This window comes from Vidua macroura, chromosome 8, assembly GCF_024509145.1.
Source record: "Vidua macroura isolate BioBank_ID:100142 chromosome 8, ASM2450914v1, whole genome shotgun sequence".
NCBI classification, from domain to species: domain Eukaryota; kingdom Metazoa; phylum Chordata; class Aves; order Passeriformes; family Viduidae; genus Vidua; species Vidua macroura.
This window is the reverse complement of record NC_071578.1, coordinates 20,371,744-20,392,034: the sequence shown is the minus strand read 5'-3', so window position 1 is coordinate 20,392,034 and position 20,291 is coordinate 20,371,744. Positions and strand designations below refer to the sequence as shown.

The 20,291-nt window shown below is 39.9% G+C and overlaps 1 protein-coding gene across 3 annotated transcripts in view; it reads left to right on the top strand.

Annotated features, from left to right (window-relative positions):
* USP54 (ubiquitin specific peptidase 54) overlaps positions 1 to 20,291 on the top strand; it is a 92,675-nt gene that overhangs the window by 69,849 nt on the left and 2,535 nt on the right. For all 3 annotated transcript variants that reach the window (XM_053984325.1, XM_053984324.1, XM_053984326.1), the window contains 10 exons: positions 3,046 to 3,177; positions 3,469 to 3,849; positions 4,915 to 5,149; positions 5,916 to 6,055; positions 7,052 to 7,225; positions 10,194 to 10,313; positions 11,458 to 11,650; positions 13,879 to 15,332; positions 17,648 to 17,766; positions 18,881 to 19,021. In XM_053984325.1, coding sequence (XP_053840300.1) covers positions 3,046 to 3,177; positions 3,469 to 3,849; positions 4,915 to 5,149; positions 5,916 to 6,055; positions 7,052 to 7,225; positions 10,194 to 10,313; positions 11,458 to 11,650; positions 13,879 to 15,332; positions 17,648 to 17,766; positions 18,881 to 19,021 — 3,089 coding nt within the window. The remainder of the gene's footprint in view (positions 1 to 3,045; positions 3,178 to 3,468; positions 3,850 to 4,914; positions 5,150 to 5,915; positions 6,056 to 7,051; positions 7,226 to 10,193; positions 10,314 to 11,457; positions 11,651 to 13,878; positions 15,333 to 17,647; positions 17,767 to 18,880; positions 19,022 to 20,291) is intronic.

The following is a 20,291-nucleotide window of genomic DNA, read 5'->3' as shown; positions in this document are numbered from 1 at the left end:
TACATCAAAATCTGAAAAAAATGTTTCAAGTTAATTTTATTTAGTATTCTTTCATTCTTCATCAGAGGTCTGAGTAACTGTAATATACAGGTTAAGAGCTCAACAATCCTTCCAGTGTTTTAGCAAATACTTAATGCTGTAGGGACCAGTTATAGTCTTAGGTAGGGTGTGAGAAAGAAAAGAAAGTTGGAGCAGAAATTGGGTAATGTGGAAACGAAATGTATATTTGTCTTCAGAGTACAAAGAAGACAAAATTGAAAGAGATGGTAGTATACTTTTTAAATAGTCTGCAAAAATGGCACAGACTTTATTGGATTAGGTTGCTGCCTGCAAAACTTGCCATGCAGAAGTTGGCAGAAAAGGAGAGTATAAGGGGGATGGTCACAAACATGTAAGCATGAAGTTCAGCATGTAACCTTTTGTTCTGTCATTTTTAGTGACTTTGTCCTTTTCTTTTTCTTTCTTCTCCTATTGATTCTATCCTGTGTTATTCCCTTCAGCTTAGCCCATTTCTCCACCTAAATTCAGTTGTCCTTATCTTCCCTGATTCAGCTGTAGTGATAGTCAGTCTGTCTCCTTAGCTAACCACTTGTCTGGGCATTTCCCCTCTTTTTTTACCTACCCACTACCTTTCCAAAAAAAAAAGTCAGTCTGCCAACTAATACAACTGCTCTGTCATCAAATGGCGATCGGTGGGGCTATAAAGAAGCCATCCACACTGACCTGTCAACTGAACCGTTCTGGGCAAGAGCAGGATTCTTCATTTAATGGCCATTTACCCACTACTCCAGCCCAGAAAGTTATGGACCCTATCCCACATCATCCTCCAGGGAAGCTCCACCATTGGGTTGTATGACCTCAGGCTCCTGGGTACTTCAGAATGGGGGCAGAAGAGTGGCTGCGTAAGCCCTCTCTTTGCTCCTACCCACCTGTGCTGCTGAGAAAAATGTGCGTATTCTGGCTGCCCTATTCATGCAACTGAGATTTCAGGGGGAGGGAGTAGAGGTTGTTCTGTCTTAACCCATTTGATTTCATTTCCTTCTCTGACATGCTCTTAGACACACACACAACTCCTAGAAAACCAAACTTTTCCTTTGAATATTGCTGTTTGCTTGTGAAGCCATCCCAAGTCTAAGAGATGAGGTATTGAAATGATGCATCCATCAAGAGACAACTTTTAAGCATTGTTAGGTGCTCAAAAGTCCTGGATTGTTATTTAAGTGAATTTTTAAAAGTGAGTGTTAAGTGCCAGCTAATATTCTTGGGATTTTAATTCCGATATTTGTGCATTATGTTGGATTTAGTCTTTGTTTCAGAGTGTCCAAATAAAGACAACAAAGCCTGTGTCCTATGGACTTCTGATTCTTGACATCTCCTCTATGACTATTAAATGTCTGATAACAGTGGGACAATATTTGCAGTCTTTGAAAGGAGAAGAAAATATCAATGCAAAGCTAGCAGCCCTCATTCTAAAAGACTGAGCTGGGAATCATTCATTGCAAACCCTCAGCTAGTGCTAATAGCACTAAATACTGTCAGATAGTTTCTCTCATGATAGTTAAGGATGCTAACCAAGCAATCTTCATCAGGTTGGAATGTTTAACTAGAGAAGTTGTGCATGCTGAAGTGAAACTTCACTCTCTTCTGTCTTGAGGGGAACCACTACAAGGATAAGACTGTTCTTGGAGTTCCTGAAAGATACATGGCAGTCCATGCTGTGAAAGGGAAAAAAATCCATCAAAGCACAGACTTATGTTCAGTTACCAAAATGCTACACATCTTTTATCTTCGTTGCCAGCATTTCTCTTTTGCTTCCTTAATTTTCTTTTCTTTTATGTATTCTGCTTGTTTCTAAAAAATTTGGCCACAAAATCACTCTTCCCTTTGCAAATGAAAAGTGAGCCTTGCGTAGCTTGCTTTTTATTGTTTGGATTCCTTCCTACTCATTTATTGTAATATCTTTGTAGCAATTATAGTTGCAGTGAATTGGTTTTTTAACTGTTGCAGGTACAATTTTATATGTAGAATCTGCTTTTAATGTTGTTGATTTTGATGCTAATTTTTAGTGCAGGGAGAAGGCTCAGGAGGGCCAGCTATGCAGTCTGCTGGCTGTTAGACCACTATTTGCTGTTAGGGATTTTCATTTCCTATCATCCTATGTGGGGTAAAAGTTTGTGATACAAAGTCTAGAAAAGTCTTTTTAGCTTATCATAAATTCCCTTCTTATCCTGCATCTCTGCTTGGGACTGCTCACGTGAGTAAAGCCATGCGTGTGTTTGTGCTTGCAGGTTTAGGACTGTGACTGTGTGAGAACCATAGAATTGAGCAAAGGCAATACAGAAAACCTGTGATGGCAAATACTGTTAATTCCTGTTGGATGTGAGGAAATGGGAAGTAAATTGTGTTGAAGAGAAAATACTGGCAGTCAAACACATAAGCTGTAGTAAGGGAATGTTGTGTGTCAGCTGATCCATGTTCATAGTTTGTGGGTGTGCTCTTAGCTTGTAGCAGATGTGAAGTAGCTGGCTTGGCCTTTGAGAGCCAAGTGAGGCTTCTTCACTGTAGACTAGGCTAACTCAGATTACTTAGTGTTTGCTACAGGCAAAGAGATGAATAGTTAGTGCAGAGCAGCTGATGATGTGCAGTATTTTATTATTAGATGGTAACTCGTTCATGTGTTTGAGTCTTTATTCAACGGAGTAATGTCTGGCAAGCTGTCCTCAGGAGTTTCATGTTCATGGTCATTAAAACTGACAGCAGGAAAGTGGCATCCTTAGACTATTAGAAGACAAAGCAGAGTCAACCTTTTCCTTGGCACTTGGATAAGCTGTCATTAACTGGAGTCGTTGGAGGGGCTGTATTGTTCTTTTATTACCTTAAGAATGGAACATCCTCTCCAAGACAAAACCAAAAACTTACCTAAACTTGCCAGCTAGTGTTGGAGTGTCTGCAGTTCCTAAGGAGCAAGAGTCCTGCTGCTCTTAGCACAGTGAACACTTGATCTGAAGGCTCTTGTCATCTCTGCTGTGTTCTTCCTCCTTCCAGGCCACCTGACTGACAGTGAGTGCAATCAGAGGCATGTTTCAAAGAAGGGCTCGCTGGCAGACCGCAAGAGGAGTTCTAGCCGGTCCAGGCGGAAAGGAGATGAGGCTCAGTCATCAGGATACCATAGTGAAGGCAAGAGATGTTACTTTATTTTAAATATCAGTATTTTCCTGAATGTTTTTAATGTTCTCAGTGTGTACGTGCATTTCCCTCATTGTTTCTTCCATTTTTGTCTTTATTTAATCCTCTCTTTCCTTTTGGATGCTTAGTTCTGTTTTGGTTGGATGTTCGTTTCGGGAGTGTTGGATTTTCTCTTATAATTTTGTTGTTTTGGATTGCACTTCTCAAAGTCTGCATGAAGATGCTGCAAGTAGGGCTGCTGGTTTAATTGAAGTTATTTTTGTGGCTCTCTACAAACTGCAGGGGAAACCTTGAAGGAGAAACAAGCCCCCAGAACTGCCCCCAAACCATCCAGCAGCACCAGCAGGCTGAGGGAATTTAAAGAGACAGTGAGCAGTATGATCCACAGCAGACCACAGCAGATTTCCCAACCCATCCAGAATTCCCCTCGCGGAGGGAATAGTGTGGATCAGGCAGAAACACGACCCTCAAAAAGCCTGTCTGCACACGCCCGAGACTGGGAAGTGGAGAGTACCAGTAGTGAGTCTAAATCCAGTTCATCTAGCAGGTACCGGCCAACGTGGAGACCCAAAAGAGAGTCTCTGAATATAGACAGCATCTTCAGTAAAGACAAGAGGAAACATTGTGGCTACACTCAGCTTAGCCCTTTCTCTGAAGAAGCAGGTAAGAGTTTGAAAAGATTTACTTCAGAATATGTGTGAAGTGAAATTTTGAACATGGAATTCAGGTCAGTGGTGAGTCATGTCTGTGAAGACTAAATCCTGTGTGGGTATTCATATTGCATGTGTGGTAATTCTGTTTGATTCCTGTGTCCTGTGTTTCCTGTCTAAGGAAAAATTAAGGGAAACAATACCATCTACCCTGCTTAAATGATCACAAGCTATATTACTAAGTGTCTGAACTTCGTCTTTTAGAATGAGTTTTTGTATTGCTCTGGTTTTTCCTCTGGCTCATCACGGTATTTTTACTTGATGGGTCAGAGTATGGTGCAGAAAGTACCTTGTGTATCAGTGCAGAGTTCTTGTTGTGAAGATAAGACCCTGGAAACCAGTATTGATTTATCTGGGAAGATCTTACAGCTATGCAGCTTGTACATGGGGACTTTGCTGGTTTTGACAATTGAAAATAATTGGGAAGCATAAAGGAATATGTAAAGGTGAAGGGGAAGAGAACACACCTCCAGGGAAGGAAGAGATGCAAACAAGAATTAAGTGGAAAGACCATGAAATGTATAAGGGAGAATTTAAAAAAAACCAAGTTTTCCTGTCCTCTGTATAAGCCACAACAAATCATGAATAGCAAAATAAGCAGTGTAAAAAATGAGAGCATCTGAAATAGGTATGACAGAGTATTGGAAATGCAATTGGATATTATATATATATATATATATATATATATATATATATAGAGTAAAATTATCTTGTACAAATAAAAACTATTATGGGGAAGAAAGGACTTTCATTCCAGACTTAATGGTTACCTCAGGGGGATATGGTAAGTTATACTAAAGGGGAAAGATTCAAAGATAAATTTTTGAACAGGTTATTGCTTAAAATTGCTAGGAAAGCTATAAAAGTATTGCGTTTTTCTTGCTTTATATTGCAGGTTTTACACAGAATTGAGGATGGTGCTTCTGGTTTAAACATAGTTGAGAAGCTAACGTATAGGGATGTTTTGCTGGTATTGAAGCTTAGGTCTTCTACCAAGCTGTACTGTTTATCTTGACAGGTAAAGAACTTCCTGAGAATGAGGTGAAGGAACACGCTGTTCACGCAACAAGGTCAAGCCAGTCTAATGTCAGATACAAGCGTGGTGTGCTGGGCCGGGGCACCCAGCACCATGTGGTGGAGCAACATCCTCATCTAATACAGAGGATGGAGTCTGGCTATGAAAGCAGTGAGCGCAACAGCAGCAGCCCAGTTAGTCTGGACATGCCCTTGTCTGAAAGCTCAAGTACTCACAGGTAGATTTCACCAAAATTCATGTATGGAATGATTGAAGTCTTGATTTCTTTTTTGTAGTTACCTAATGGTGTAGAACATTTTGCAAAACAGTGGTCCTGGTTTTAAATACAGCTTTATTGGGACAGGGGAGAAATGGTAGGGAAATGGGAGCCTATTCTTCTCAGTATATTGATAACTTACTGCTGGTGAGCAGAGAAAAAAACAGGGCTCGAATGAGTGGGAAATATGGTCTAAAGTGATACATCTGAAATAATTGTGCCCTTAGTCTGTGATTTAAAAGCTTGTGCTTTGAGTAGCTCATAGTCCTTTTTGTTTCCATTAAACCATTGATTCATAGACACCTTGTACAAAATGAGAAATCAGTAACCTTGTATAGAAATCTTTGTTTTCAGACATACTTGAAATATTTGTATGTAAAAATAAATAGACAGCACAATGTGTTTCTTTCCTTGACTTAGGGAAGCTTCAGGTAACCACAAACTGGCACTGTTTATGGCCAATAAACAATATGTAAGAATATGTTCTGAATAACTCCTGGACCACAGTTTTAATATGAATTGCATCATCTTATGGAGGAGAATAGAATTACTGTCCTCCTTGTTAACTTTCTCTTCCCGTGTTTCTCCCAAGATTTTCTTATGGTAGACTTCTTTTAAAATTACATTAAAATGCAAGTATATGTTTGTGTGGATACAAAAAAGGTAGATACAATTTCTCCTGGAGAAATTAGTCAAATGATACACTATAATTTCTCTCTTCTTGGAGGGATGTTCATATGAAGAGAGCAGGTGGATTTGTTCCTGCTTGGCGTAACATTCCAAAGTCTCACAGTAGCAGCATCTTGGAAGTGGAGTCAGCTTCATCAATTGGGAGCTGGACAAACAGCCCACACACCATGGGAAATGGTAAGATACACTTTGTAGGGGTGGTTATGCAAGGTAAAATGTATCAAGTTGTTCTTTACTTTCTGGATATTTATGTTCACAGAAAAATTATAAGAGAAGGGAAAAACAACTTTGAAGAACATAACAGTTTTACAAAAAATAATTATAAGATTTACCAAAGGGGGTTGCAAAAAACTTTATTGAAATATTCCTTTGATCATGTTGCTCTGGCATGTCTTGTGTATTGACTTAAATGATAAAATAAAGCTGTTTTTCCTATTCTTTCTTATAACTCAATATTCTGCCATCAGTCAGAAAAAACCTTCCTAAACATAGCTCATAACTTAGTAGAGTCCTGAAAACCAGCTTGTAATTCTATACAAAATTCAAAACCGTTAGAACTGTGAATGTTCTTTTACAAGCTGTTTGGGCTGAGGCTAAGCTTTTCTACTTATGTATCATTCTAAGCAAATACTTTATTTCAGCGAGGGAAGGGAAAGGCAGCAGGGGAGACACTTTCTGAATACCAGTAATAGTTGGACTGAGAATGAGAACTGATGGATTTCTGTTGTGTAGGATATGGAGGTGCTTTATTTTCCTCCCATTTTCATCCACTTCATGCAATTAGATGAAAAACATCTCATTGGAATCCATTTAACTTCCACAAGCTAGTGATCTGAATAATTTGACATTGCTTTATTTGCAAGTTATGAACACAGTAAGAAGCCTCAAGATTTCATCATCAGCTTAGGGTTATTTCTTCCAATAATTCTTTCTGTTGTATATGTTGTTTTCATGAGTCAGTGAATCCATGGGCTATGCTGCAGGGGAGCTTGAAGCACTACTGTATTTTTATAAATAAAACTTAGCAAAACAAAATTTATGATCTACAGTTCTGTGGGCTCTTAGACTGTTACTACCTCATGTTAATTTTATTCTCCAGTAATATTTCCTTGTCTTTTAAGGGATACTTTAAGAGATGTAGCTATCAAAAACGTTTGTTTGTTTGTTTTGAAGGTGGAGACATCTTTGTTCCTTTAAAGAGTGAGCTGGATGAATTGCAGGAAGAGGTGGCAAGGAGAGCACATGAACAAGAACTACGCAGAAAAAGAGAAAAGGAAATGGAGGCTGCAATGGGCTTTAATCCCCGTCCCAGCAGGTTCATGGATCTAGATGAACTGCAGAATCAGGGTAACCTTTGAATGCAGTACATTTTGCAAGATGGTAGGGCTGAAGTTTTTTGAACCTTTGAATGTAATTTCCTGACTTAATCATGTGTGTGCATGTGTCTCTCACCACATCCACCCCCCATTACAGTTTTGTACCTTCAGGAAGTGAAATACTGTCCATTTCAAACCTATAGAAAGTTAAAAAACTGTTTTGTATTTTGATCAAATTTCTTCTTAAATGAAAAAGCAAAGTAATGTAGAGATATTCTTAATATATCTGCATTTTTCCATTTTTTCAGTGATATACACTGTTGATAGTATTGATACCTTGATTTAGCTGTAAGCCTTTAACCAGCATCTTGGAATGAGCAGGGCTGTTTTTCCCTTTCAGACACGTCAGCTCCACTTGCAGCAGAAATGGTTAATATAAACTATTGTTCTGTTTCTGCTTGGTTTTGGTACCTTTGCAGCCCTGAGCAGTTTTGCTTATTCCTGCCCTTGTACTTTGCAGTCTTTCTCCCTGCCTGGCTGTGCACCAACAGCACAGGTGTCGGGACAAGTACTCTAGCTGGATCTAATTGAAAAGCTGAACTGGATTTAGGTTGCCTATCTTTTCTAAGGAAAAAGAATTTTAAAATAATTAAAAACCAAATAGTAAGTTTGATTGTCTTTTCCATGACACCTCGTCTTTCTGGCAGGAGATGGCAGCAAAACAGGTTTAATTGGAAGATGCAACTGGAGCAGCGGGAATATGACAGGATTCACATGTAGTACTTTGTTTTAGCCCTGAATCTCTATCAGCTAGTAAGAGGATTCAGGAGAAAGGTGGGATAAAGTGCACTGACCCAGTCAAGAGTGAGCCTTGAAACCTGCTGGAACACTTAACTGGGGGGTGTTGGAGGGTGAGCAGAGCCAGTGAACACCTGGGCTCTGTCCAGCAAATGTATGTATGATCAGGGCAGTCCTGCTGTGGTATCCTGTGTTGCCAGGCCTCCTGGCATCCCCATGCTACATCCTCCAACCTGATGTAGAAAAGAGTTGAGGTTGCTGGTTTGCTGCTCAAGGAGAGGAAGGAGAGGGGCAGCCCACAGCAGTGCCAGTTTTGGACACAATCCCAGCTGTGCTTTGAAATGTACAGCCATGCCAACTGCTCAGCAGGCAGAATGACACTGTGCCAGTGGCAGCTGAACAATATGATCTCCATGAGAATCTCTGACTGGGAATGTTTCTATAATTTTTGCTAACCATCCTTTACAGTCCTACTATGGCCTGCTGGTAACCAGGTGAAAAATTCTGATGTACCAGAGTAGATGGCTATATTTTTCTATTACTATAGTATTTACTTTTGTAACGTAAATGCTAGCGATTTAAAAATTGAAAAGTAAACCTCTATTGCTGAGCATGTTGTCTTCTCTGCTTCTCCTGCATGAAAGAAAAGAGCATATTCTCCAATATTTTACCCCTCTTTTTGATCTATTCTATTAGTTGATGAAAGCAAAGATTGCTTCGCTTTTCTTTGTTGAAAAGAAAGTAAACTAGACTAATGCTTAATCAAAAAAGAATTTGGTAGAATGTTTGAGGAGTTCAGATGCATTGACCTGAGATCTAGGGAAGTCTTTGTTTATTCCTTTTAAGTCTTTCCCCACCCCAATCAGAGATATATAATAGCTTAACAGACTGCTGGACTGCCTGAAGGCCTTGCTTGTATGTAGAACTCCAGAACACTTGTGACTCATCTTCCCCTCAAGTAAACTGCTAAATTCATGCAAAGAAAGCTAACTTTAGTATTCTGTCCTTGATTACAAGCCTCAGATGCCTTGATTTTGAAACTGAAGGTGCTGCTTGATTAACTTACTGCTCTAACAGCTCTCATTCTCTCTCCAGTACTAGCTTTTAATGCAGGTTCTTTGGGGTTTATGGTAAAAGAGTTTGTATTTACATCTGTGCACAGTGATGCTAGGGAGCAGGTCAGGCCACAGCATGTGTTATGCAGATTGAGAGAATGTAATTTATTGTTGGCTGATAAAGGTACTCACCTTCTCTGCCACAATGACAGAGATGTTCCATTAAAAAAGACCCACCCCTAAACAGAGTAAAAGTCAAGTTTTATTTTCTGCTTTCCCTGCCTCATGTGAGTGTTTACATTTAAGTGCATAATTTGCATAATGCCTAATAGGTGACACAAAATAGTTTGAGCATTTCTTCCTCTCAGAAATGGATGTTATGATGCCAGGACGCAGTTTCTTTTTGTGTCCAAAATGATTTATCCTTCTCTTCTCCAACACTGTTTTCTAAATCGTTGCAAAAGGAATTCTTGACAGTTGTCCCTTTCTTCTCAGCTTCCACCACCTTGTTTTTCAGGTTTCAAGACTGTTGAGTTTTTATATTCTGACTTACAGCATTTAAGTGTATGCACTACACTTGTTTGTGGAAGTATTTCATGCAGGCATTTATGTTCACACTCAACTCCCAAGTTTTCTTCCCCAGACATGTTAGTTGTTTCAGTTTGTTTCAATTTTGATGAAGAAGAGACAGATGGATTTTGTCAGGAAACTTAACAAACAAGGAAAAAATCCTAATCTGCTATATTTCTTTTACTGATACATTTTGGTTTAGATTTGGTTCTAAATTTAGTTTAATTCCTTCTTGACAGAAGTCATTTGAACTGACTCTGTTCTATGTCTGTACCATCTTTTATACTGACTTAAAATGTTGAAAATAGTAGAATAAGCCAGTACAACTTTCTCAACCAAAGAAAATTTGAGGGGAAAAAAATCCTTTTTTTTGGTTCTTTTGCTGTGTGGATGTCAAGCATATCAGGGTGCTCAAGATGTACTTCTGCTTAGGGAAAGTTAGGTGGTGCAGTCTGGGATATGCACAGTCTCTGCAAAAATCCGTGTGTGGAAGGATTTGGTGATCACAAATGGGATGAGGGTAAGTGAGGGTTCTGCAATAATGAAACCAAAATGAAGGGTGCTGCCCATTTACAGGGAGGAGTGATGGCTTTGAGAAGTCGATGCAGGAGGCAGACTCAATCTTTGAAGAGTCGCTGAATCAGGAGCAGAAGGGGGATTGTGCTGCAGCTTTGGCTCTCTGTAACGAAGCTATATGTAAGTAACCTTAACCGCCTGAGCTACTGCGCTTTGACTGTTTACTAATACAGAATAGAGTCTGAAATGCCACATCACAGTAAGTGGTCAGGTCGTGATGTGGGGGTCCAGCTGCTCTTTAGGAACATGCAGCTAGACAGAATTTTTCATTTTTATAAGCATTTCCATTTGGGGGTTTTAGTCCTATTCCTCTTCATCTCTGTTTTTTCATGTTTGCATTCATTTTGTTGTTCCCTCCAGTGCTAAGGTAGTAACATCACTGGGGTGCTGATGTGTCCTTTTTGGTGCTGTTATGTTTCAGCAAGCACCTGGAAGGTGGTTCCCGTTGCCACTCAGTCCTTACAATTTTTCTCCATCATCAGGCCAAATTGCAAAGGCCATTAAGCTCCCCTGTTTTTCATGGAGGGTATAGCATAGGAAGAAAATGGTAGCCCACTCTAGAGTCTTCTGGATTAGCAGAAGTGAACTATGCTGTACTTTAACTTTCATGAAGAAAAAAGCATTAGGACATCAAAGTGCTTAAATGCATTGTGACCTTTGAGAATGTGTGCTATGTGATTTCATTTTATTTTTGGTGTTTTTCCATTATGACTGGCTGGCTGTCTCACCCCATGCTCCCCTCTGTCTGTGTAGAATGGCTGCAGACAGGGTGAGTAGCTCCTGTGCTGTTTTCATTTAGAAATTGGCATTTATGGACTGCAGAATAAAGGGTGCAGCATACAGCTGTAGTGACAGCTCTGTTAGCTTTCTTTCCAGCAAGGAATCTCAAATCCTAGCTGGGTATTCCTGCACACAAAGGGAGTCACAGGTATGGAGGATGCAGGAGAAGAGTACATGACAGAATGAAGCATCATTGTAGTAGGGCTGGAAAGAGTCTGTATGAAGGGATAAGAAATTGGGCTAAAACAAGGATATTTATTTTATTTTATTTTGGTTTAGCTTCAATTAATGTGTTTGTACACCTGGCTAAGCTGAATGTGCATTAATGGAAACAGTAGCATCCTTGTGAATTCTTTTGTGGCAGTATTTGCATGGTCCATGTTTTTCGTTCCTGCTGCATCTTTTTTTTTTTTTTTTTTTTTTCTTTTTCAATTTTATTCCTTTTTTCTGTTTGTTTTCTGCTATGTTTTCTTTTGCATTTTAGCTAAACTAAGACTTGCCATGCATGATGCCAGCGCTAGCACTCACAGCAGAGCCCTAGTCGATAAGAAGCTGCAAATCAGTATCCGAAAAGCCCGGAGCCTCCAGGATCGCATGCAGCACCAACAGCCACCGCAGCCGCTGCCTCCGCCAGCCTGCCACCCACCCCAGGGCGGCACCATGGCCCAGTCTACAAGGTAGTGCGAGTACCTCGCCTAGGCACGGACCTGGGCTGCATCTGTGAGCAGTGCAGTCTGGAAAGAAACAGCAAACTATGTATATTTCCCCAGACAGTCCAAGTCCTACTGTGTTACACCTGTTTTTTTCTTCTGTAGGTTAAATCTATTATAAAACAGTCAACTACCCCATTTTTCCCCTCCCCACCACCCTTTCTCCCAGTCTTTATAGAATAGTCCAATGTGCATGTGTTCAGAATGTGATCTGTGACACAGAATTGTAGCAGTCAGTGCCTGGCAGCATTGATGTCTCATGCACCAAGGGAAGAAATACAATAGACAATAATCTGGCTAAAAAAGTGGGGATAAATTAGGATGAAATGTGGCTGTTTATAATCAGGAGCAGTTTCAGGACTCAGTCAATAAAAGACTGTACTACAGGCAAAATTTTGCTATAGTTGCTTTTTTTCTGGGAACATCAGCCAGTGTGTTTAGTGCTCTGTAATTTGAAAACTGTCGAGTACACTGATCTTTCTTTCTAGTCCACTTCTCTAGTGGTGCACTGGTACAACTCTTGAATCCAGATCCTGATCCTGTCACCTTGACTACTCCATCATTCTTCATTTTCCTTCTGTGCTTCCCAGCATCCTGTAGCCTGGCTTACCAGCCCTCCTCAGTGTCTCTTCATGATTCTTTCTTCCATTCTGACTTTAACTACAGCATAATTAACTCTCTGCTATAACTGATCCTTTCTTTCTACTGTCTTTAGCATGCAGCTTAATCCTTCTTTCTTCCCATGCCATTCCCTCCTAGCACTAGACCATCCCTATCCAATTTCTCAGCTATTTCTTGAACTTGTTACTTTTATTCCCTCTCCCCTTTCTTACATGCTGTATTACCAGAAGCTTAGATAAAATCTTGGATGAGAATAATTTTTCTGTTCCTTTCTGTAAAATGCCGGGTACAGCTATATACAAACCCAGATAACTTGCACACCTGCCAGGCTATAATTCATAACATTCTTTCTTTTCTTTTCCTGCAGTACCTGAATTACATGCAATGAAAGCTGATCTTGTTGTCAATCAGGGGTCCATTATATTCTCTTACAGGAGAAATGCAGAGCTCAAATTAAGCATTTTGACAGATTCTAAGAAAATGAAAGTCACTTTCTTAACTGCTTTTGCTAATGCTAAATTCACTCACGGCTGCTCTGTGAAAAGAGCGGGGTTTTTTGCAAAATGTTTTATCCAACTGAATGTTAATATTTCAGTCAAGAAAAAAGAAACCCTGTTCGTAGCCAGAGTTCTGTACTCCAGCTTTGATTTAAATAACGTTGTAGCCAGTACAAAGCTTGCCATTCCTCACAAATAATATTCTGTTACTACACATATCAACTAGGTCTTCATGATAACTTTCATTCCATGCATCTCAAGGAGGAAACAAAGCAGTAATTTTATAGTTGCCTTCAGTTTTTTGCTGGAGCTGATGTAGCCTGTCATTTTCTCATAGGCTGTGGACTTATTAGTGTTTGTTCTGTCTGTATATTAAAATGCTAACTAAATGCAGAAAAATGCCAGGGACATGTATGACTCAAGAATATAACTGTCTTGCATTGATACTTAAAAGAATGAACATTATTTTCTAGAAGTATGCTTAGGATACAAATTATTGCATAATAATAGTTATGTATTTAGCTTGAGCTTTATTTAATGTTTTGGATAAATATCTCAAAACATGAGACTATAAAAATGATACAAGAAAAATTTCAACCTGTTCCTCCATTTGTCAAGTCATTCTTGATGAAGTTCCCCTGGAGAGAGGGGACCTTACAGAAATATTGTCCCAAACATGCCCAAAGTATTTTAAAATATATTTAAGATGTTACTGTTGAAAACATTTTATTTTCTATAAGTGCTATTGTTACTCTTCTTACAGTTATCCCTTCTCACATACTCTGTGTACTGGTTGAAATGCCTCTGGTGCTGTGCAAAAATACTTCATATAGAGCCTAATTGTAGCAAAATACTCTTAAAAATATGAAATGGATTCAGTTAGATTGTTAGAGCAGGAAAACAAAGTTAGAAGCAAAGGACTAACACAAATGTGTCTAGTGAATTAATGCAAAGTCTTCATCAGAGTACAGTGAGCAAAGTGTGTTGAGCTGTATGTCAGCTAGTGCAAGGTCTGTACCCTAGGAATAAACATAACCAATGGCTACTGCTAATCATTTACTCTTCTGTGTGTTTTAGTGAACAGACTGGCCCGCTCCAAGTACTGCTGAGCCAGGAGGTACCACTGGAACCCAACAAAGAAGTGGAATTTGGGTCCAGTTCTTTCTTCCACCCACCTGCTTCCTGCCATGAATTGCACTCATCATTATATCCAGAGTCTTCCTCCTTGCCCCCTTCCGAAAGCAATCCATCCAACAGGATCTCTCCAAACTTCCAGTCTGCTTCTGCTGATTTTCATGACCAAGTTCCCTCTTTTCCCTATAGGCAAGGGTTGGCAGAGAGGTCTGCAAGAACTGAGAATGAAGCCCACAAGAGTGGGGAATTTGCTGACACAACAGCCACAGGGCTAAAAGACTATAGGGATTGCTGCAGTAGCAGCAAGTTAGAAGAGGTTCATAACATAATGCCTGTTCTCACACCTCAGTACCAATCCAAGGCTAACACAGTAAACTCTGGGTCTTTGCCTACACTGTTTCCCTGTCCACATCCACCACAAGCAGCATCTCCTGAAAAGGACAGCCAGCACAGTCCTTGTTCCAAACTTGCAAGCTCTCCAGTGCGGCCCAGCATTGATCTTTTAGGGGCCTACCATGCAATGACCCCTGCAACTTCATCCCCTACACAGCAGTGCTCCTCGGATCCTTTGCAGAAAAATAAGTCCTACAGAGCAAACAGCCAGGAGATTTTATTTCCCTCACAGGGTGAATATGGCACAGCAGATGGTTGTAAATCTGAGGCTTTTAGTACAAAGGGACACGTTCGCTCCTTGGCAGAGCAGTTTCAGAAAATGCATGCAGTCTCCCAGAGAAAAGGTACTTGTGAAAAAGACTGGATTACTGCAGTGTGTCAGGATGAGAAGTCTTCAAAGTTAACACAAAAATCTTCCATCAACCATTCATCTTCCGGTTACAGACATCTAATCCATCAAAACCAAGAAAACAAAAACCAGTCTTCTGAAAAATTACACTCAACTGTGGATATTAGGGATGGGGTAGTTTCTTTGAAGGGTTTTAGTGCCCAACATGTTGCTTCTATGAGTTTTTGTTCTCATAGTGAAGAACTGTGTAGAAGAGGTGGACAGAACATAGCAGACCCTGTACCCTACGTGGAAAGGCACTGTCATGATGGAGGAATGAAAGAGGTGGATGATGGAGCTGCTAGTAGCATGGTTGCCTCTATGCCTGTGGACCGTTGGGTGAATAATGTTACTAGGTATTACAGTTCTCAGAAGGCTAATAAGAATACTGAATGGCTTCCTGTACCTGGGAGGAGTCCACTCCTTTCTGATCAGAGAGCAGTTGGAGATGACTTGAGCAGGATCCCAGTACACCTGCATCCACAGTGGAATCAAGACACAGAACAGGAGCTCTCAGAACTGGAATCCCTCTATCAGACTAGTCTGCAGGCATCTCAGGCTACTAGGCCTTTCTTGGGAAGACAGGACAGTGCTAGGTATCCATTTGACCAATCAGGTAAGAATGATGCAGTTGTTTTTCTTGGTTGACCTGCCTATGTACTGCAGTGTAGGTGAAGATACATTTTCTAGTCGATTTAGTTAAATGGGTATTAATTTGTGCACAGATGCAGAAAAAATCAGGTTGTAGACTCTGGAAACTTTCCAGCTAACTTGAGAAAGCAGTGTGATAGCACTGCCTGGGGTGGCTGCAGAGTTTGATCATGACAAACATCTGTGAAGAGCAACATAGAAATAATTGATCCTGCTTTCAAGTAGAGAGCTAGCTGCTTATGTCAGGCTAATGAATTTTGCTGTTTGAAAGTCCTGCATCCCCTCTGGAATTTATTAAACTGTTTCTATCCCTGATGTTAATGTTCTCCACATTGATGAATTTTAACTGATTGTGTTGTAATTGAGAATTTGGCCTGTATCTGGTTGAGGGAAATAACTTTTAAAAGATTATCAAGATGTGAGAGTTGAACCTGTGTTTTGCTAAAGGACTGTCTGCTTTAAGTTCTGGAAGGTTACTTGTGAAAGCAGCACTGAGGGTACATGAGGATCCATAAGACCTTGTGGATTAGCTGGTGCTGAAGGAAAATGAACAGATTCCATCAGTGAGAACATCCAGCTGTTGCTGGAGACATTCAATTAGAGTCTGATGACAGCAGTCTGGTTCCACTTAAGCTGATCTAATCTCCTGCCTGAGACAGGGCAACCTTGTTTCTCTGCTTCACAAGCGAAGCAAATTTCTTTATAATCTGTGTCGTAGCATTAAAGGTATGAATTTTCTGGTTAAATACAAGGCAGCCTGAAATTGGATGGGTACCAAAGTGACACAGATCTAGCTGTACACATATGATGTATATTGCAGTGCATACCCCAGGGCAGGTTTTCCCCTGCTCTGCAGCCATGGCAGTGGGGCCTCCATCATTCCTGACAATGTCAGACCTGGCTGTGACCAGGGTGAGTACTGCAGTAAAGTCTTGAGCAGGTTTTTGTTGAACAGCTTGAGTTTTCTCTGAACTCTTTGTGTCTTGCAGTCCACTCACAGACCAGTTAAGACATCAAAATGTGGCCATTTACTATTTGTTGTCCTTTTGGTTTACTTTCAGAGTTAGGCAGGATCTGACTTCGCAACTTTGCAGATACTGTCTTGCATAGGCTTGAATCAGAAGGTCTTATATATTCCTACTTAACTGACTGATTTTGGAAGTTCTTTCTGGAAATCTACCAGTATAAAGCCCAGTTGCTTTAGTGGTAGCTGGAGTTTCAGAGTTCTATCATCAAATGACCCATTTCTTATGCTGACTTTTCTTGCCTATTTTCCCACCACATATATGATATGAGATAGGGGTATTCTTCAAAAGTGAAGTTTGTATTTGAGATCTTCTGGTTTGCTGTAACTTTAAGTATTTTTTTCCTAAGTTCTGCAAATTCTATATAAAACTGAAAAGTTTGAACCAGTGCCTCTACTGTGATGAACTGGATGAAAATAACCTGATTTTTTTCAACCTAGTCCTAGGTCTAGGACTGCTTGCTCTTTCTTTTAACTTGCATTACATATTCATTTTCAAATGCTGTTGAAACTTTGACCCGTATCCACTGGTTTTGTCAGACCTTTGCATTCAGAATCATGGTGAAATTCCTCTCTTTCATGAAAGGGGCTTTACAGAACAGTTAAAGCCAAGCCAAATGCAACCACCTCAATGCAGAAAAGGTGATGTTATTAGCATATCACCTTCCTTCCTTTTTAGAGGAACTAACTCCCTGTGACCAGTTTAAATTAGGCCATTATCTGTCTATTCCATGAGAAATTTTAGGATTGTAACTGGTTGATGGGGATTGCACTGAAGTGAATTGTAGCAATCCTAGTTAAAAATAACACCTTCAACTAATTAACCAGTACAGCAAATGGCTGAGAAACTGTAGCATTGAATAGGAAGGAGCAGGTGAATGTGTGGGGCTGGCTTTTTTATCCCAAATAACTTTAGGTAACTTCCTTCTGGTAGCTGATTTTTTTTTGGGGGCCCTCTAAACAATCTCACCTCTGTATCAGGCAAGTGTTTGTGTGCAGTTAAATAATTTCAATCTTAAGTAGGTCAATTAACTGCTCCCCTGAAGCCTGCAGAAGGGCCAGGGAAGTAGGCATAGTATCCTGATAGGCTGTCTCCCCTTGAAATGTTGGGTGTTAGCTGATGTATTCATGTTCCAAGGATCTATGACTTCTTGTTCTGTGTGTATAGTCTGTCTGTCTTTGCTGGAGTCAGACCTAAGGTAGTCAGAAATGTGCCATAACATGGTGTTGAATTTAACCAGTGTTTTCCTTCCCAGTCTCTGTGAACCCGAGTGTGAGGAAGCTGCCTGCTACAGCTGGCATGGGTCTGTCGAAAACCCCAACGGCGGAGATCGAGCGCAGTCTGTGTGGATCCACTGTCTCTTCTGTCTCCAAGGTGACATTTTGGTACTTAAGATGTACTAGAGGGGGAAGGGCTCGCCCTGTGCAAGAAAGAATTTAGAGTGGGATAAGTGAAGTACATTATGAAGAAGGTACCAGGGTAATTGATATTAATGTTAGAAAGAATTTTAAGTGCAGTCTAGCTCAGGATTAACTAGCTAAAGTATGAGTGACTCATGCTGCATGCAGTCAAATGATCTAAATTCTGGCATGGAGGAAAACACTCCTGAAAACATTAAGATCTAGTCTCTTTCAACTTAGTGACATGAATTCCCTTGCATCACAACTGATGATAACTGCTTCTTAATTTTACCACTTGCAAGGGCACAGGCTCTTTTTTTTTTTTTTCCACTGTGTCACTACATATTTTTAAAGTGGGTGATAATCTGGTATTTGCTACAGTTGGTAGTCACCTCAGAGTGGGAGAAGATTCTCATTTTTTCCTGGGAAGAAACTGTTTAAATAACTGGCAGTTCTATATCACAGCCTGTATATGAAGACGTGGAAGTATTTTCAAGGGAAAATGACATTTCCTGTAATATCTCTGTACTTGTAAAAGGGAGCTCAAAGTTTGTTCTTTTATAGAACAAAAGAAAGGAAAGATGGAATAAACATTTCCGTTGCTAGCATAAGATTAACAAGCTTCCAGCATTCATCAAATAATCCTAGATCTATTTTTTTTTAATATGAGAAGACGGTAGTATTTTATGATAAGATGACTGTCAGCTGCAGCCATGATTATATCTCCAGGGGCAGTGATGGCTGTAGCAGCAGTCAGTCCTTTAGGTAGATTCATCCCACTAAAGACATTTTGTCCTGACTTTAGATACTTATAAAAGAACGTATCTCATTTAGACAAATCAATCTGTGTATATTTACTAAGAGGAGAAATACTTTAAGGAATAATACTTTTAATCAGCAGATCCAAACATACCCATTTATCTTAAGTTTTCAAAGTAGTACCTGAATGAAGGATTTCAGGAAAGAAAAGGTCATTAAATCTCATTGAAGTATGCTCCATTATATTTCTATTCATCCATTGCCTATAATTACTGTACAGAATTGATGTTATGAAAAACCTTGTCTGAAATGTGTGATATTGTCTGCAGGTCACATATACCAGAGAACATAGCAGGGAGCCAGAAGAGGAGGAAATATACAGTGCAGAGAATTTCCGTCGCATTGCTCGCAGTCTCAGTGGGACAGTTATGTCAAACAGAGAAGAGACCTTGGTCTCTTCTCATAGTTTTGTAAGTAGAATGACGTGCAGCTTTCCAAAGAGCTATCATCTCTGTGTAGGGTTGCTGTTTTCTCTGTCTTCATTTAGTAGTTTACAAACAAGACAGAAGACAACTCAATAATAAGCCATGATAAAAGCCTGTCTTTTTTGTTCTGTCTTTGGAAGAAGAATGAACTTTTATATAAGTAGCAAAGCTGTCTTCTTCAGGTATCATTGCAGAGTGGTGGCTGCTGCAGCTGATAGGCATGTCAGCTAACATTACTTGCCAGTATGTAGAAACAACTAGTATAAACATTTTTTTCAGTTGACTTAAAGTATTTTCAAGAAAGCTTCTCATACACCTATAATTTAAAAAAACCCACCAGTACCAATAAGAAAGTTTCTGCTCTCTTGTGAGTTTATTAAGCAAACAGCATTTTTAGAGAGTAAAAGTAAACATTAAAGGGGAGGCAATTCAAGACTTGGTGCAGACAGTTACATACAGAAAATGACTAAAAGTAAGGGGATTGATCTTTCCTTTGTCCTCTCTGTTAAGTAATTTTAGATGCAATTTAAAAGTGTCAGAAAAACAGTAACAGTGTTTAGCAATATAGCTAGATATAATGTCAAATTTTGGCTTGGACTGAATTTTTTCCAAATTCTATACAAGCTTTTATTTGAAACCAGCTATGTAACAGTTACAGAAGAGTCTCAGTTGCAAAATCAGTTAAGTTAGACAGGTTGGTCCAATTCTACCTCTCTGCTGTGTAACATAAACTAAGTATATGTCAACTTTGAAGAGTTTGCTCTTCAGCATGCTTTAGTTAAGGGCTCTGACATACCTGGAAGTGCTGGCAGAAGCCATTACAAACCTCTAGCTGTCTAAGACCTGCTCTCTCTGCTAAGGTTTCTATCCCCACAACACAAGCAGCCAGTAGGGTGGTTGTCTGTTTCAAGTATGGCACTGCGCTCAAGTCTGTGATGGTTTGTTGTTGTGCCATTCAGCCATCCCTGCTTTTTGGGGTAGGTATCTCCTAATAGAGGCAAATGGTACAGCACAGGTAAATACTTCAGCTGTGACAGGTAAATCTGTTCAGAGTCTGGAATCAGAGCTTTCAGTGAAGCCTGGTAGAAAATAGAAAGGAAGGATCAGCAATACTCTTACTTCATGGCTTGTGTAGCATACCATTTCCAATTCTGACTGGCCTGACATTGTTTTGTGTATTCAGTTCGTCAGCCAAACCCCCAGGAGTGGTTTGTGTTTGTTTTGGCTTTTTGTTTTTGTTACAATTCCAGTCAAA